This window comes from Squalius cephalus, assembly GCF_949319135.1.
Source record: "Squalius cephalus genome assembly, chromosome: 16".
NCBI lineage: Eukaryota > Metazoa > Chordata > Actinopteri > Cypriniformes > Leuciscidae > Squalius > Squalius cephalus.
The window spans coordinates 14,607,504-14,626,264 of record NC_137137.1 but is presented as its reverse complement, the minus strand read 5'-3'; the positions used below and the strand labels follow the sequence as shown (position 1 = coordinate 14,626,264).

Here is an 18,761-nt window from a genome sequence, read left to right as displayed (position 1 = left end):
AACCGCAATTCACAAGCGCGTATTGAACCGTGGATGTCGTACCGAACGGTTCAATATTATATTGAGAATTGTGGCATCCCTAATATATATATATATATATATATATATATATATATATATATATATATATATATATATATATATATATATATAATATTAATATAATAGTAAGATTTTTATTAATATTATTATATATTATGTATGTGTATTATATATTTTCTATACTAAAATATTATATACCACAACAATATTGTGGTAATAATATATGTTGTTGTAATGCTTAATATTTAAAAACAATACAATAAATTCATTAAACATCTTTCCTTTTGAGATTTATCCTAAATTTTGAGGTTATTTACAAGGCGAATCTGATTTCACCAAGTACAACATGTTCCTGGATCAACATTCCAATCAACCAATCAGATTTGAGGGACAGGTTTACAGTTTATGTTAAGTTTAGGCTTACAGCCATGTTTAGGTGTTTCTATAGCAGTGTTATTCTCCCATCATCCCCTCTGATTTTAGGGAGAAGTTATGGGTAGGGTTAGGTTTGGGGTAGGGTTAGGGTTAGGACTGGGACTAGATTTCGGACAGGAATGTTGTTCCAGGATCAACAAACTTGTGTTTCAGATGTTCAACATACTTTGTTCTTAGGTATGTTTTGTGAATCTGCTGCCAGCTTTTTTCACTCCTGTGCTCTCTCTAATATCTCTGTCATATATTTATTTTAAGTAGTCCAGGGTCATAACTTGGCCCTACTTATATTAACAAATGAAGTGATTACACGATTTGATGTTTAAAAGCCTGTTTACACTAGTATTTTGTGCCGCCCACATGTGATTAAATTGTGTGTGTGTTTGAGCTAGAGAATAGGTGAAGAAGCTTTAGCATTTATTTTGTGTAAAGTTAATCAGCCTTTAAAGTCACCCCAGATGATTTATGGTGGTCCAGGCCAATGTGCCGATGACAGAATGATGGATTTTTATTTCTTTAGGAAGGAAAGAGAAGGAATGATTAGTGAGAGTTGTCGGTCACTGTGTGCTATAGCTCTAGACTCACACAAGCACACACAGGTGTGGTTACGAGAGGATATGTCCGGATGTATGTGCATGTGTGCATCGCCCCTGGACGTGTTTTAACTGCGTCTCTGATGGGGTTCAGAGAGAATGTCCCTCAAGCTACTAAACACGTCTAACCCTGCAAACTAAGATCCTAACCTTAAGCCAAAACTCTTCCTCACCTCTGAACTCTCTCTTTGTCAGATCTACTGGCCAGCACCTGTTGATTGGAGAGAAGAGTGCAACTGGGCCGGGAAAGATATCAATGTGAGTCTCTGCCATAATCAGATCCTGTGGTCATTAACATATCTGCTTCACACACTTATCGGTACCATCTCTCCTATGAGCTGTTTACACACAAACACACACAAGGCAATTAGCACTGCTATCACACAAACAGCTCCATCATTTACAGACATCATTGTAGAAATCAATGTAGAGCCAAAGTTTTCTATCAGGGGTCTGTGGGGTCCATGAACATACTTCAAGGTGCCCACAAAGAAGATTGAACATATTGAATGTTCTCAAAATATTAATGAATATTTGCTTATCTGATACGCATCATATATTGTAATAATGCTATTTTTAGTTCGTTTTTTGATTAATTTTTTTATAAAGTGTTACTGATAAAATGTAATGTTTTACATTGAGTCACAAGTTTTTGGCAAATTTTTTTTCAAGAAATTAATATTGTTATTCAGCAAGGATGCATTAAATTAATCAAAAGTGGCAGTAAAGACATTTATAATGTTACAAAAGAAATGTAGAAAAGTTTCTAACTTTTCTATTCATCAAAGAAAAAACTCTACCACAGTTTACAAAATATATATGTAGCAGCACAACTGCTTTCAACATTGATAATAATAACAAATGTTTCTTGAGCTCTAAATCAGCATATTAGAATGATTTCTGAAGGATCATGTGACACTGAAGACTGGAGTAATTCAGCTTTGCCATCACAGGACTAAATTACATTTTAAAAATATATTAAAACTCTTTAAAAAAAAAGTGTATTGTACATTTTTACTGTGTTATTGATCAAATAATTGCAACATTGGTGAGCATAACATGTTGCCGACCTCAAACTTGCATAGAGTATATCCAAAATGCATGATTTTTCCATGGCATATTAAAAAATCTAAAACAAAATAGTATTGTCATACTATTGTCTAATTCTATTACCATGGTACTTTTATGGTTTTCTCAGTATGTCTATGATACTTATGTTGTAACATGTTGAACATGTTTGTCAAAAGGTCATAGTTCATGTATGTTGTAGCTTGTGTGTGTTTTATCTGGTGTGTTAAGCGGATGTGTGTGGGATGTTTTTGGACACTGTGTCTGTCTGAATGTTCTCTTTATTTTAAAGGGCGTGGAAGGTTGTGTAACTTCAAAATGTGTGTGTGTGTCGGGGTTCATTCTACGGTGGGACTGAGGTCAGCTGACAATGAGATCTGCCACACACACACAGACTTTGTTCAGTGCGCTGACCTGTGAGTTGACCCTCATTACATGTAGGTGTGTACAGGACGGCAGGGACAGAACCAGACCTCCATGAATAAAGACTTAAGATTTTCCCTAAGACTCTCCCCCTGACCTTTCACTTTCTCATGCTATCTCTCTTTTGTCCGGTCTCAGTCTGAACTCTGATTTCTCACTCAATATTTCTTTCAATTTACTCAGTTCCCTTAATCTCGGGTCTCTGTCTTTCAATCTCTTTATGTCCTACTTCTTTCTCACTCCCTTTCTTTCAGTCTCTGTCATACAACATCTTCTGAAGCTAAACAGCAGCTTCATATAATGAGACTGAAATTGAAACAACTCTTCTCTTGAATCATTTGAATCACTGAGTCAGTGAGTTGAATTGGAGAACCAAATTAGTCTAATTTGTGAACAAATCATTTGGCTTGATTTTGTGAATCGGATCAACATGAATCATACTACGTTGATTTTAAAGTTCAACCCAATGATCCCACTGCAGTTAGTCAAAGTCAACAACTTTAAAGAGTAGAAGATTATTTGTGAATAATGACTTAAATTTTAATCAAATTATTTTTGTATTTATATATTTGTATTTATGTATTTGTATTTATAAATTGTTGATAGTAGATGACCACATGTGGACAATCACACAGGGATCCAGTGATCAGGCTAATAAGGTCAAAGTTGAAAGTTCACCGCACGTGTCTCAGCAGGAAATTCACACACACATACGGTTTATTCCTCCTGAGAGACATTGTTCATTTTAAAGCTCTTTTTCTTTTGTTCTCCACTCTGTCTCTTTCTCTCTCTCAGTCTTTCTTTCTTTTTTCTGTCTTTTTTCTTTGTCTCGTGGGCTCACTTCAAAGAGCCCATCAGCACGCACACACACACATGCTCACACACATGCTCACACACACCCCTAACACGTCCTTCCCTTATTGAGGGCTGTAAAGCTCTCGAAACAGAAGCACCAGTGTGTGTGTGTACAAGAGGTAGAGAGAAAGGGAGAGACCCCTTCCTGTATAAACACAGTTTGTCAGCAACTTAATTGGTCTTCTATGATTCTACTCCGCCACCCCCTCTGTACAGCGTGCACACACACACACACACTCTTCACAGGGTGCGTTAAGCTCAAAGAGAGGCCTTTGTTCTCCACAAGCTCTGTATGTGTGTGTATGTGTGAGTTTGTGTGCAGGGTTTAAGCATGGCAGGAGGGCACATGTCAATCACATCTTTCTGTAGAGGTAGCAGAGAGGTTACACACAAAACACACACACACACCTTTTAAGCTGGTATGATTATGCTGCCTACTAAGATACCTTGTTTTTGCTATTTTCTAGCATCCCAGAATGCATTGTGATGAGTAAAATCTAATATGGTGGATGAAATGCAGATTATAAATATATTTAATTAAATAGAGTATTATAGATACACAATCAAGTTATTTTTTTTACTTATTTGCTTTGGGACAGTCCTTCATGGGACAGTGGGTCAGTGTCACATTGTCCTCTGGAACTTAAAGGAGAAGTGCCTAATATCTGAAATTATTGTGTGTGTGTGTGTTTCTTGAGCACATTTGAACAGATGTTCAGTTCAGGGTTCATTCTGCTGCTGAAAGCCCACTGTTAGTCAGAGAGAGAAGATGGAGTGAGGCATAATTACAGTCCAAACAGCAGGAACATATGAAACTGGAGAGTCCCCTCTCCTCTCCTCTCCTCTCCTCTCCTCTCCTCTCTGGTCTTCTCCTTCTCTTCTCCTTTTATCTAGTCTCTTCTCTTCCTCTTTAAGGTTATCTCATCTCCGCTATTCTCGTCTCTTGTTGTCTCTTCTCCTGGTTTTTCTGGACATATTTTCTTTGGTTAACCCTTTGGTTAACCTCTTTTCTTGAATCATCTTCTCTAGTCGTCTTATCTTTGGTCTTCTCTTCTCGTTTAGTCTCATCTTGTCTCGTGTCTTCTCTTTTTCATCATGTCCCTTTCATTGGTATTCTTGTCTAGTCTGTTGTCTTGGTGTCTTTGGTCGTCTTGTCTCTAATAGTCTCTTCTTGACATAAATTCTCTTTTCTTTTGACCTTGTCTTTTCTCTAGTCATCTCATCTACTCTCTTGCTGTCTGTGGTTATCTTGCCTCTGATTGTCAGTTGCTGTCTTTTCTCGTCTCTTCTTGTCTCATCTCGTCTCATCTATTTTCTTCTCAAATCTTCTCGTCTCTTGTTAACTCTTGTTGTGTGTTCTTGTCTCTTCTTATCCTGAATCTTCTCTAGTCACCTCATCTTTGGTCTTTCACGTCTCTTGTCCAGTACCTCTGGTCTTCTAGTACATCTACTTTTTCATCTTGTCTTGTTTCTACTCTTTTCTAGTCATCTCAACTTTGGTCTTCACCTCTCATACAGTATTTTCTCTTCTCGTCTCGGGTCATCTCATCTTGTCTCTCCTCTTCTCTGGTTATCTCTAGTTGTATCTTCTTGACTTAAATCTTCTCTGGTCTCGTCTTTGGTGTTGTTTCATTTAGTCTCATCTCAATCTTCTCTCATCTCCTCCTTGTCCCATGTCGTCTTTTTACGTCTCATGTCATCCTTCTTGTCTCATGTTGTCTCTTCTCTTTCACATTCCTCTCTTTCGGGCCATGCTTCATCCTTGCATCCTCTCCCTCTACCCTGGAATCCGGATGTTCCCGCTCGCTAATGTTGTCGTAGTGATTCCAGGCACTCTGGGAAATGTGGCATGCTCCAGCGAGCACATTCACAAAGGAAAAGAGAAACAGAGAGACTATATGTGTCCATGTATGTCAATTGAACAGTCGATGTGTCTTTGTTTTTATGTGTGAAAGAGAGAGCGTGAGAGATTACAGAGAGATCCGGGATCACAGCGAGCAGGCAAAGGTCAGCGCTCATGTCAGACTGTCGTCAGGGATATGCGTAATACAATGACGTTTCATTTATGATCCGCCCCATACGAGGTCCCTTAAGAGATAAACCGAAAATGTTTTCGTCTGCCTGTGGCTCTGTGCTACTGATATTCAATCCAGATGGTGGCAGTCTCACAGATGAACTGGTGAAAGTATGTAAAATATGTCCTCCATAAAATGTGTTGCAGACGGACTGTGTAAACTATGTGAAAGTGCTTCACCACTATAATCGGACTCACCTGTACGCCTGTGGGACTGGGGCTTTCCACCCCACCTGTGCTTTTGTGGAGGTGGGACAGAAGATAGAGGTAAGTGTGTGTTTGTTTGGATGCATATGAATAAGTTTGTGTGATTAAATGGCCCCTGTTTGTCTTTCTGATGGTCAAATGCACAGCTACAGTATATTTTGCTTTGTCTCTATAGGATCATGTGTTTAGAATTGACCCCTCTCTGGTAGAAGATGGGAAAGGAAGGAGTCCGTATGACCCACGCCACACATCAGCATCTGTTCTGATTGGTTAGCTGCCACTGTTCATCTTTCTATCTCTCATCTAAAAGATACTGTTACATCATGACCAATCAGTAACCATATCTACTTCATCATATAGGTGATGAGCTTTATGCCGGCGTTGCCACTGATTTGATGGGTCGGGACTTTACAATCTTTCGCAGCATGGGACAAAGGCCTTCCATACGAACGGAACAGCACGATTCTCGCTGGCTCAATGGTGCGTTTGTGTATGATTTATTTAAAAAAACATTTTAAAAAATGCAATCCACACGTATAGTGACTTAAATAGACATCCTTTGTGATAAGCATGTTTTGAATTTCTGAATTCTGAATTTTTTTTTCGAGGGCATAAAGTCCAAAAAGTCTAATTTAAAAAGATGAAATTCTTAAAAGAAAACATTTTTTATTATCAGTTTTTTTTTTGTAATAGTATAAATATTTAAAAGCCAAATCAAAGTCATGTGGTTTAACCAACATGCTGGGATTTTTATTATTATTTATATATTAGAAAGGATATGCATATGGAGTATGCATTTTAAACTAGATATTTTAAAAAGTTTTATTTTTCCTGTTATTTATCTTGCATACTCTTATTTGTTGTTGACCCATGTGTTTATGTGCATCTCTGTTTTTGTATAATGGCAATGTGCCCTATGATGATGCTGTGTGTTTCAGAGCCCAAGTTTATAGCGGCATTTGGTGTTCCCGAGAGTGAGAATCCTGACGATGATAAAGTCTTCTTCTTCTTCAGAGAAACTGCTGTAGAAGCTCAGGGATTCGGGAAGGTTACATATTCCCGGATTGGCCAGCTTTGCAGGGTTAGGAGCCAATCATTAATCACTAAGCCTAATGGCTATTGGCTGCTGTTTGTCATCTTGATTTAAATTAACATGCATGTTTTTTTGGTTACAGAATGATATGGGAGGACAGCGCAGTCTAGTAAACAAGTGGACGACATTTCTAAAGGCTCGTCTTGTGTGTTCGGTACCAGGCAATGATGGCACTGAAACGCATTTTGATGAACTTAGTAAGAACGCTCAAAAACACACACAGACACTAGGGTTAAATTATGCTGATATCACTGACAATTGCATTTCATTGCCTGCTGACCTTTGTCTGGACCTTTAGGGGATGTGTTTCTGCTGCAGACCCGTGATAGAAAGAACCCGCTGATCTACACCGTTTTTACCACCTCCAGGTCAGAGTTCATCTTAGGGTGTGGTTTAAAGGGTTAACTCACTCAAGAAGCTAAATGTATTGAAATTGGTTACTAACCTTGTCATTCCATACCTGTATGACTCTTTCTTTTGTGGAACACAAAATACAATTTTTTTTTTTTTTTTTTTTAAAGAACGTAAGTCATACATAATAACATAATTTTCTTTTTACATAACATAATTGTGCCTTTAAGATTTAAGAAATTGGATTTGTATTGAAAGTATTTATATTCACTGTATGACATCAATCTATTTTGAAACATTTAAACTAAAGCATTTAGGGTGAATTCAAGAATTGGTCATTTCACTGAGAAAAAGTAAACCCAAAAACCTGAATTCAGCATTTGTGTGACTATTTTTATCTCCTTGTACTGTAACGTGTTAACGGTCTGTGTGTGTGTTTGTGTCTTACAGCAGTGTATTTCAAGGTTCTGCAGTGTGTCTCTACACCATGAATGACATTCGGCGGGCATTTTTAGGGCCTTTTGCCCATAAAGAAGGACCCAATTATCAGTGGGTTCCTTTCCAGGGTAAAGTGCCATACCCACGGCCAGGCATGGTGAGAACAGATTCATACGCCTCAAATCATACGCTATCATTCATAAGTTTGGGGTTGTCATTTTTTTTTATGGTTTTGAAAGAAGTCTCTTATGCTCTCCAAGGCTGCATTTATTTGATCTAAAATACACTAAAAACTGTTATGCTGTGAAATAATATTACTATTTCAAATGAATGTTTTCTATTTTAATATATTTTAAAATATAATGCATTCCTGTGATAGCAAAGCTGAATTTTCAGCAGCCATTACTCCAGTCTTCAGTGTTACATTTGCTTTTTCATGATTCTTTGATGAATAGAAAGTAAATAAATAAAAAAACATCATTTATTTGAAATATATTTTTTTTTAACAATGTAAGTCTTTGCTGTCACATCTGATTAATTTAATGCATTCTTACTGAATAAAATAATTAATTGACCCCTAACTTTGAATGGTAGGGTAAGTGTAGTGTAGTGTGAATGTTTGAAAAGTAAATATAGATTTAGATTTGTCAATAACTGGTTATAGTTTTGGACTTGCTGACGTGTGTAGACTGTTGATATCATGTGAATGGGTTTTGCTTCCGGATTCTACAGATATCTCTTTCTCTCTCTCTCTTCCTCAGTGTCCCAGTAAGACCTTCGGCAGTTTTGAGTCAACTAAAGGTTTCCCTGATAACGTAATCCAGTTTGCAAGGCACCATCCGTTAATGTTTAATCCAGTTACTCCACTGGGGGGTCGGCCAGTGTTCCTGCGTACCGGAATACCATACAGCTTCACTCAGATTACCGTAGACCGTGTCAATGCAGCTGATGGACACTACGATGTAATGTTCATCGGCACAGGTAGAATACTGACTGAATATTGACAGAAGCATCTAGAGTCTAGACTAAACTGTCTTTACTGGTTACGGCCCTGGTTAAAGCCCCTCTGTGTTTCTCTGCAGATGTCGGCTCTGTGCTGAAGGTGATCTCTGTGCCCAAGGGAAGCTGGAGTAACACAGATCTTCTGCTGGAGGAGCTTCAGGTCTTTAAGGTGAGAGAAGGAATGTGGGAATTTTGTGACTGTTAGTGAGCTAAAGCAGTCAAAACATCTATTTATTGGAAAAAAATAAATACAAATTCTTGTTTAAATAAAGGTTCATTCTAAAAATGATTAAAGCTTTCTTTTCTGTTTGTTAACATTAGTTAGCTACAATAGTTAACATGAACTAACAAAAAGCATTTATTAATCTCAGTTAATTATTAAAATCAAAGTTGTCTTTGTTAATGACATGAATAGTTGTATTTGTATTATCTAACATTAACAAAGATGAATAATTACTATAAGAAATGTATTGCTTATTGTTAGTTAATGACGGGCCTTAAGTGTTACCAACAGACTCTTGTACTGCCTTCTTATTGCAGGATTCTTCATCTATTACCAGTATGCAGATTTCCTCTAAACGGGTGAGAATGAGTCTTGGTTTTTATAAAATTTCAGCTATTTTTAAACAGGAGTATTAAAGAATCACATGAAAGCAGTATATTAGTAAATCATGTGATGATTTTCTCTCTCTTTCCACAGCAACAGCTGTACATTGGCTCAGATACAGGTGTTGTCCAGGTTCCTCTGCACCGCTGCAGTATGTACGGTAAAGCCTGTGCCGAGTGCTGCCTGGCTCGAGATCCATACTGTGCCTGGGACGGACACACCTGCACACGCTACCTGCCAAACACAAAACGGTAAAACCTTCATTAATGGCTTTATTCAAACCTGTTGTTTTGAATTTTAGACCTCGTAGAAATCTGATTCACATTGAAAAATAGATACATTTAGAGACAGTCAAACCTGTGAAGTATTTTTTGTTAAGGTTTTTTATGTATATATTTTTGTGTGTATTGATGTGTGTAGAAGGTTCCGGCGTCAGGATGTGAGGAATGGGGATCCCAATGCTCTCTGCTCAGGAGGTAATACTACAGTACCTCTGTCAGCCTCTAGGAGGAGTCATTTCTCTGTTCTCACTACTGTTATTCATTCACATTGTGAATTAAAGCAATGGTTCTCAACTGGTGGGTCACAAGTCTGCTCACATGTATCAGAGATAAAATACACAACTACTCAAAAGTTTGGGGTCAGTAAGAGTTTTAAAAACGAAAGCAAGCAAGAAAGACTTTTATTTTGTTACAAAAGATTTCTATTTCAAATGCAGTTCTTTTCAACTTTCTATTCATGAAGGAATCCTGAAAAAAAAAATGTATCTTGGTTTCTACAAAAATATTAATCAGCACAACTGTTTTCAACATTGTTAATAATTAGAAATGTTTATTGAGCAGTAAATCAGCATACAGGAATAATGATGCTGAAAATTCAGCTTTAACATAAACATTTTTAAAAATTAAAAGTATCCGTAATCTCAAAATTATTATCCATTTTCATACTGTACATTTACTGGTTTTAATTTTTACTGTTTATTTTTTTCATTTTAAATTGTATAGAATATTGCCTATTTATCAGTTATCTGCCATAACATTTAAATAATGATTGTGTTATTGCTGTTGACCAGAATTTTAATATCAGTGCATTTCTTTTTTACACATTGTTGAGCCTGTGCAGTTCATATATTTCAGTGTTTGGTTTTATGGACATTTTTGTTTACTTTTTGGTAACATTTTTGGATGATACACAATTTTTTACTGTGTTGTGTGTGTCGCTTCTTGATATACAGTGTAAAATCGAAAGCAAAATGATTTCTAATATGAGTAACTAGAATGACCATGGCTGAGAAGTGACAATGCAAGTATAACAGTGTTTTTGCGTGTGTGTCCTGCAGACCATCAGAAGCAGCGTGTCCTGGAGAAGAGGCTGTACGCTGTGGATGGAAGCAGCTCCTTCCTGGAATGTATCCCAAAATCACTACAGGCCCAGATTACATGGACCTATCAGAAGCATCCGGAAAACCCACGGGAGGAGGTGAGAGAGAGCAGAGAGAGGCAGGCTGGGGTAGATATGTCAGGTTATTATAGAGAAAGAGATTATAGAGGTTATTATAGAGAAAGACGGATGCAGACAGCATTGATAAGAGATGATAAATGTGTCTTTGTTTAAATTAATGACTTTCATTCTCTCTCGCCTATCAGTGTAATCACTACTGATGCTTGATGCATTCATTGTGTATATGTGTGTGTGTGTGTGTGTGTGTGTGTGTGTTCACAGGTTCGTCTAGATGACCGTATTTTGCAGACCGAGCGAGGCCTGTTGGTGCGACGAGCCGTGCGTAGAGATGGCGGCGTGTATCAGTGTCACGCGATGGAACATGGATTCACCCAGACCCTCCTTGCGATCACGCTGGAGATTTTGCCTTTGGCTGGCCCCGCCTCCTCCGCTCTTAACCCTCGCAGCCCTGCACACACCAATCACGGGCAGTCCACCAATCAAAAGCTGTGGTACAGGGACTTCATGCAGTTGGTGGATCACCCAAACCTAAACACAGTCGACCAGATCTGTGAGCAAGTTTGGTCACGCAAGCACAGCCTATCAGGGAAGACCGCGCCAGGTCCAGCCAGTGAGGCGCCGGCTCACGATCCGCTGCACTCTAAAAAGTGGAAGCACCTGAAGGAAGTGAGGAAAGGACGAAATCGCAGAACGCATGACGGGAGACCCGCACCCAGAGCGCCGCGGAGCGCGGGAGAGTAGCGAGGGGTGAGAGGCCGAGTTGAAAGAGAGACTGAGAGACAGAAAGGAAGAGCAAAATAACCACTGGAGGTGGACAGATTCTCACACAGCATCTCATTCATTGACTGCTTATTGCCTGTTCAGCTTTTTATTACCCCTGTGACGACACTCCACTGCCTGTTATTAGTCTCTATATACTCTATTGGCCTCATCTCCAGTCTGAAGACTCAATCTAGTGCCCCCACGACCCCAATCCCGTTCCCGTCAGCATCTTTTACTCCAAACCTTCCAACTCCTGATGGCTATCCAGAAACCCACACTCCATCCAGTTCATCTAAATACTAACCCAAACTCAAGGTCCTGAAGTCCAAAAAATCACTTTGAGTTGTAACCGGAAAATCTTCCGAGACGCAAAGACATGCATGTGCTGCGTAAATCAGTAAACACAGGCTCTTGTGGACACGCATTGAGTAAATCATGTATACTCTTCTATGTTTTCATCTGGGTGTTTGTGCTACATGTGTACTGTAGATTAGATTATCCTCTCACTTTGGCCCTGACTCACCAGCACCAGATGAACATCATCACTCTTCTTCTTCTTTCACTGCTTGAAGACTTAAAACACAACATTTCAAGCAAACAAAAGACAAAAAAGGAGAAAAAACTGTACATTTGTGATCTGGTAAGGCTGTAGCTACTATGAGTGTAAGTGCTTAAGTAAATGTTTTTTCATTTGACAGTAATTCTATACCTTGAAAGCGGTCAGCGAAATTTACATTTCTGGCACGTCTACAAAGTAACAAAGGTGAATTACTATTTTGAGATACTAAGTTATGTGTCAGGTGTTCTGATTATGTGTTGTATGAGACTGAGATGGACAGGGGCATTATGGGTAATGTGGTCTGGGACCAGGTAAGGAAATCTACAGAGAAACCTTTTTAGATACTTTTAGGTCTAATCTCTGAACTAACCTGTTGAAACCGAATAAGGCAGAATAGTTATGTATATTTGAATGTCTGTGTAAGATTTTGAGAGTGAGATTTTCCCGCTTTTTATACAGCTCTACCATATTCACTGTTTAAATGAGCATCAATATTCTGTAACCGCACAGCTAATGTCTTATGTATGCTAGTACATAATGGGTTAAATGAGAAAACACGGATCCAAGGCCATCTCTCAAGACAAGAAACAAGAAAAAAGTGCCCAAGAAAAATGTTCTTAGCTCTGACAATTCAGATGAATATTTAAAATAACACATTTAAGAGTCTAGCCAATTGTCCATTTATTTTTTATTAACTCTTTCTGTCTCTTTGGAAAAGGAGTGTTGAATTACTCAGTAAATGCATGTTTACAGACGCTTGATGCCAAATTTCTTTTTTTAATGCATTGCAAACAGCGATGTGGGAGCGAATCATACAGATTCCAAAAGTTAAATTCTACAAATTTACCATGGAGCGTCCTGGGGAAAAAAATATAATTAAGTATAGTCGCTACTTTTACAAGGTAAATGAGTGGTGCTCGCGCAGGAGTTATAGTGGACCCGATGGCCTCGCGCTGTGTTGTTATGGCGCTCTCTTCTGGTGGTTTCTGCTGTGTCGGATGAGAGAAACTCGACATTAAATTAATCGATTCCGAATCCGATTCATTTGTAAACGGATGTAAGAATGTTTTGAGTAGAACTGGTGGGTTATCATGTGGTAGTATTTATATCAGTTGTCTAAAAGTTATAGCTACTTAACGGTAATTTTTGCATGACTTAAACGTCTTGAGAGTTTTTGTTTGTTTTACAATGAAAAAAAGACCATGTTTTAAAACTGTTCTGCGAGATTATGGTATGTTCATCGTATATTTATGGATCGATAAGCTAATGTGTTGTTGTGGTTTGTGAAAAAACTGACCTATATGTGTAATGAGGAGAATATGAGAACATCTTTGTGTGTATATTTTGAAATTCTTTCCCTTCTTTTGAATTCATAACCTAACATGACACACTCTAAAATCACATTCTGGGTAATTTAAAAGACTATCCAAACAGCATTTCCAACTAATCCGGTTCTCTTTCTGCTTTGTGACGCTTCTCAGCTTTTGAGAGAGAGAGAGAGAGAGAGAGAGAGTGTGTGTGTGTGTGTGTGTGTGTGTGTGTGTGTGTCAATGTGAGAGAGGCTCTGTGTGTTTGTGCTGTTAAATATTAGAATTTCTGTACATTGGGGAAAAGTGTGAGTTTCATTTTGTGGACAAGTCAAAGGTCAAAGGCCAAAGTTGACATGAACACTGTATTACTCCCTGGGTATTTTCTCTGTGGATTGTTGCATCAGACTGTAAACGATTAACACAATAAAACCTACAGTTAATTCAAAATAATTCCTCTGTTTTATCTTTGATAGAGCGAGTGTGAGGTAAGAGAAAGAATGAAAATTGCGACAAAACTTTGTGTGTGCATTAGCGCAATCTCACCACTCGAGTGCGCTGCTGTGCACGCTATGTTTCACGCTAGTTGTCACACTTTAACTCCATAGGTGTTTTTGTTTTTATTCAGTTTCTGTACAAAAAAATAAAAATAATTTTCACTTTATGAAATATAAAATGATTCTTTGAAACAGCGATAAGATGACAAACTTTTTTTCTTTCATTTTTTTTTTAATTGCAAAAAATAGGTAGGCCTACAACATAAAACGCAACAACTTGCCACACATTTTCCGTTCTGTCTGCTAATTGGTAGTAATGTCTCTCATATTCTGTGTCTGTGACAGCTGTAATGATTAATGATGCTAATTAGGCCTAATTAACCCTTCATTATACTCCTTAACCTCTCAGGCTCTCATTAGAGGTGTTGATTTAAGAAAGCATGGCCTCAGTGTCGACAGACTGTCTCACTAGCTATGGATTCTTGCACTCATATTTTCTTTTCTGTCTTCCACTCTGTCTCAGTCAGATCAGACCGAGCGAGAGAGTGTCAGAGGCTGAAAAAACAAACCATGACATCGGAAGAGAAGATACAAGATGAGCGGAGAAAGATGAGTTTGTACAAGTGGCATAGAAAAACACAACCTGCCCAAACAATGAAAATCAGTTAATTAAGAGTTAATAATGCTTTAGAAAATATTATTTGTGGATCTAATTACAAGGGATGTGGGAAACCGGACAGAAAAAGAGAGAGAGAATGAATATGTGGCCCTTAACCTGCGCTAAACTACCTGTAATGAAGCACTGATTGTGAGTGAGCAATGGTGTTTCACTCATACTTTGGCAGTGTGCATCTTTCTGTAAGGTGACTGGATATTTCTACAGCTGTGCTGCTCAGTAAAAATCCATTGTAAACAGGTATGTCCGACTGGACCATGAGGGTGTTTATTCATGTTTCTAAACAGGAAGTGGGTCAGTACGTGTGCGTCAATGATGACAGTTCCTGCAGCTGCTATAGTTCACTGTTTAGAGCAATTACTTACACTTCCGCTGGCTTCACTTAATGACTAAGTGTTTGTGATTGCTAAGCTTGAGTTAGAGCACTTCAGATAAATGTGAGGTTGTGGTGGAACAGGGTACAGTCAGGCAGACTTGGGAGGAGGTGACTAAATTAAAAGGTTTTTGTCGTAAAAAAAAATAGAAAATACATTTTATAAGAGAGTTTTATTTGAGTGGTGCTGGCTCGGAAAAGTTAGTCCTAACAACATTCCCAAGTACAGTATGTTTCTAAGTGTGTCTATACTGTAGGTATTTTTAGTGGCCTCGTTTCTTCCAGTAAGCAACCAAGTTGTCTTCCGCTGTTTTGTCAAATCTGCAACTTCGATTTAAGGTATCATTATTGTCTGTAGCACAAACAGTGCAAGATATGTGCCAAAGTTTGGTACAAATAGCCTACTTAGGTTTAGGGCTTTGAGCAAGTTACTAACCCCGAATATAACCAATAGCCAAATAGTTATGCTATGGTTTAAAATCAAACTCTGATTCTTTCTGTGAACTTTCACACAAAGACAAATAAAAAACACAAGATTCTGGCAAAGAATTAAATGATAGAAAATGCACAGTATCCGTTTACATACTGTAGACACTAGATGCAGTTCAGTGCCTTTCTCACATTCATGCACTTTTTGATCTGTTACATCCACAGTGCTATTTAACTTTGAAAGAGGCATAAAGAGGTAATGTTTGACTCCCTTCCCTCCCAAAGTTGAAAGAACCCTGAAAGGTTATTGTATCTAAACTGTTTCAAACACATGAAAGAAATACATTTTATGCTTTCACTTTATGCTACTGCCAAAGTGAAATGATTTCCATGCACCCATACACTAGTGAATCCACTCAAAATAAAGCCGAAAGTGATGGTAAAAAACAAGCAAACATAAACTAAGAATACGTTTACAAGACAATGATGTGCTAAAAACATACAGTTGACAATTAAACATAGTCAAAACTATCCCGTTCACACGGATCTGCGAAAACTACTAAAAACGATGTATTATGCTGACAAGCCAGTAGTTGGCGGTGTCACTTTGTAAAGAAAAAAACACGCACCATAGATTAAACACATAATAAGCATGCGTGTTTTCAGTGTTTTCATAAATTCGCATTTTTGTAGTTTATGTGGAGACGGTAACGGTATCGTTTTTAAAAACTTGCTCTATGAAACCCGTTTTCAAAAGTTGATATTTTCAAGCCCCCATAAAAACACTGTTGTCGTGTACACGAAAAATGTTTTTATAAAAATGCCCAATAGCCTTTTAAATCAGCCCGGTCTCACCCCAAAACGTCACATACTGACGCGTCTTGACCATACGGCAACATACGACGAAAAGGGTACCCCTAAAACGTCCATAATGAGACGAAGATATAAGCGCACCAGCAGCGCCTCTTAGCGGTACCCTAACGCATACCTAAACCTACCCATAACCCAAAACGTCACATATGGACGTTTTAGGGGTACCCTTTTCGTCGTATGTTGCCGTATGGTCAAGACGCCTCAGTATGTGACGTTTTGGGGTGAGACTGTGTTATTTAAATATGTAGCCTATTAATTGACATGACTTTTCCAAAATCACACTTGTTGTTTTAGCTCATTTTAATGCTTGTTTTTTTTTTTCTGATTTAAAATAGTTTAAAGTCATCTTGAGGCCCCCTTGAAAGGTCTGAGTAATTCTGGGTAAATAGTCTCTTGCACCAAAGGTGAGGCGAGTTATGTGATAAAGTTTACTCTTCAGGTCTGGGTTCTAAAAACAAGTAGAAATAAAAACAGAGATACATGACTTTGTAATTAACTTTTTAACACTGAGAGCGAAACCATGGCACAGTTTGACAGTTATACAATGTAACCGCATCAACCTGCTAACTACATCACATATAAACGCACATTTGGGCCTCGTTTAGCTGGTGTTTCGGTTCTGGCTGGCTCTGGTTTATGAACGTCTTCACTGATAGCTCTTTTACTGTGGTCTGTTCTCCAGCAGCAATATATCCCAGCACAGCCGCTTGTTCTTAATGTCGAGCCTCATAATGACTAATGACACCAACATATGACCTCACTTGAATGGAGTCATTTTTAAATTGAGCACTGACAAAGACAATCTCGGGAGAAAAAGGCCTTTTCAGCATGATAAACCAGCACACGATGGAGATCGTAAAAGGAACATCTGTAATGCCGAAGGGTCACACCCAACCCCTGGGTCCCGCTAAGAGGGGGTCGCTCTGAGCTGACCCGGTGTGAAGCACAAACCCATCAAACTCTTTGTGAAATGTTTTTATTTATGTATCACTGAACCAAACAGAGGTCGGAGTTTTCTGCATGCAAGAATCACTTTTAAATAACACATAAATATATCAGACACACTGGTTAAAACACTGTTTTATATACAGAGAAAATGAACTAAAATCAGTACAATCAATGTTTAAAAAGAGTGAACAAGATGCTGTAAAAGTACAGCACTCCAATCAGATTATTGTTTTAATGTTGTATTTACATTAAAAAGCTGATGACAAATGAAGGATCAGAGCAGTTCTGCTGTACCCATTCACAAAAAGCTGTTTCAGTGCAACTAGTCTACACTGTAAAAAGTGAATAGTTGGATCAACTTAAAAAATTACTTCAATTGGTATCACCTAAAGAAATTAAGTTTTCTCAACTTAAATTATCACGTTTTATCGTGGAAAAATCTAATAATTTAAGTTGAGAAAACTTAATTTCTTTAGGTGTTACCAATTGAAGTAATTGTTTTAAGTTGATCCAACTGTTCACTTTTTACAGTGTATGCAGTCAGTCCTGTCAGGGCAATGAACAGATCAAATTAAGTGAGCTTGTTTCTTTTGCTTGATTTGTTGATGATTTTTCTCCTTAAGTTCTAAAAAAACATTGGAGAAAGTTTGCAAGCCAAACAGCAGACAACAATGTTTAAGAGAAAGCATTCATTTTCCCCCCAGACCTTTCTAACTATAAATAAATAAATGGTTCAAGTGATGCAGGAGTTTTTCGTATAGATGTACAAAGTAAACGAGAATGTGAACAGCGAGAAAGGACACAGATGTTCGCATCAAGGTTACTTTAGCCGCTGAACAGCTTTTGCATCAATGAATGGTAAAACATCATATCAGCTGTCTAGTATTGCATCAATTAAATTATATATGATTAAAACATTGTAATACTTTATAATAAGGTTCAATTCATGAATAAATATGTGCACATGACATATTGAGTTTAAATTATAGTCTTAACAGAATAGCATCTTTAACTGCGGCTAAAATAAAAAAAGTCCACGACAACATACTGTACAAAATCGGCATAGAAAAAAGACGAACACGGCAACGGTCTTGCAGTAATATTAATACTAAAGTTCTCAGAGGTTTCAATACAATTGATAACTCGCACGCAAGATAACACCAGCCGCGTTTCTATAGTCGTGTGACAAAATGCGTACTATACACTATGCGTTTACACGATGCACTATGTACTCAACCGTCTTGTGTATGAATTTTATCCAGTTATTTTCTCATCCAGCACTGGAGTCTGTTAGCCTCTCCCCCTCCAGTAGCCTACACAATTAGAGCTGTGAATTGGAACGCACCTTGAGTAGTGTGTAGAGTAAAGCCGCGTTCCAGGCAACCTGTAACCCGTGTTTTTCCAACTCGTAACTGGGAGTACATCGATCTAGTACGAGTTCACGGGTGGGAAATCACGGGTTTGACTGCCGTTCCAGTGCACTTTCACGCCGTATAAGGTTGGAAAAACACGGGTTACAGGTTGCCTGGAACGCGGCATAATACATAGTTATAAGTACACAGTGTCTAGTTGGGCATTTGGGCACAACCTGAGAAACAAGAAAGAGCGAGTCTGCGGTGTGATACATAACACCAGTTTCAGTTACAGCATTGTCATGCATAACAACAGATATTAAGAAAAATCAGACCACT

At 38.1% G+C, this 18,761-nt stretch overlaps 1 protein-coding gene across 1 annotated transcript in view; it reads left to right on the top strand.

Moving 5' to 3' along the window:
* sema3b (sema domain, immunoglobulin domain (Ig), short basic domain, secreted, (semaphorin) 3B) overlaps positions 1–12,635 on the top strand; it is a 31,927-nt gene extending 19,292 nt beyond the window's left edge. The window contains exons 4-18 of the mRNA XM_079895985.1: positions 1,263–1,325; positions 5,635–5,754; positions 5,870–5,963; positions 6,055–6,174; positions 6,633–6,775; positions 6,870–6,984; positions 7,086–7,155; positions 7,589–7,733; positions 8,338–8,557; positions 8,659–8,747; positions 9,119–9,160; positions 9,279–9,436; positions 9,606–9,661; positions 10,525–10,664; positions 10,908–12,635. Of these exons, the coding sequence (XP_079752111.1) occupies positions 1,263–1,325; positions 5,635–5,754; positions 5,870–5,963; positions 6,055–6,174; positions 6,633–6,775; positions 6,870–6,984; positions 7,086–7,155; positions 7,589–7,733; positions 8,338–8,557; positions 8,659–8,747; positions 9,119–9,160; positions 9,279–9,436; positions 9,606–9,661; positions 10,525–10,664; positions 10,908–11,387 (2,055 nt within the window). The 3' untranslated portion in view covers positions 11,388–12,635. The remainder of the gene's footprint in view (positions 1–1,262; positions 1,326–5,634; positions 5,755–5,869; positions 5,964–6,054; positions 6,175–6,632; positions 6,776–6,869; positions 6,985–7,085; positions 7,156–7,588; positions 7,734–8,337; positions 8,558–8,658; positions 8,748–9,118; positions 9,161–9,278; positions 9,437–9,605; positions 9,662–10,524; positions 10,665–10,907) is intronic.
* The last annotated feature ends 6,126 nt before the right edge of the window (positions 12,636–18,761 follow it).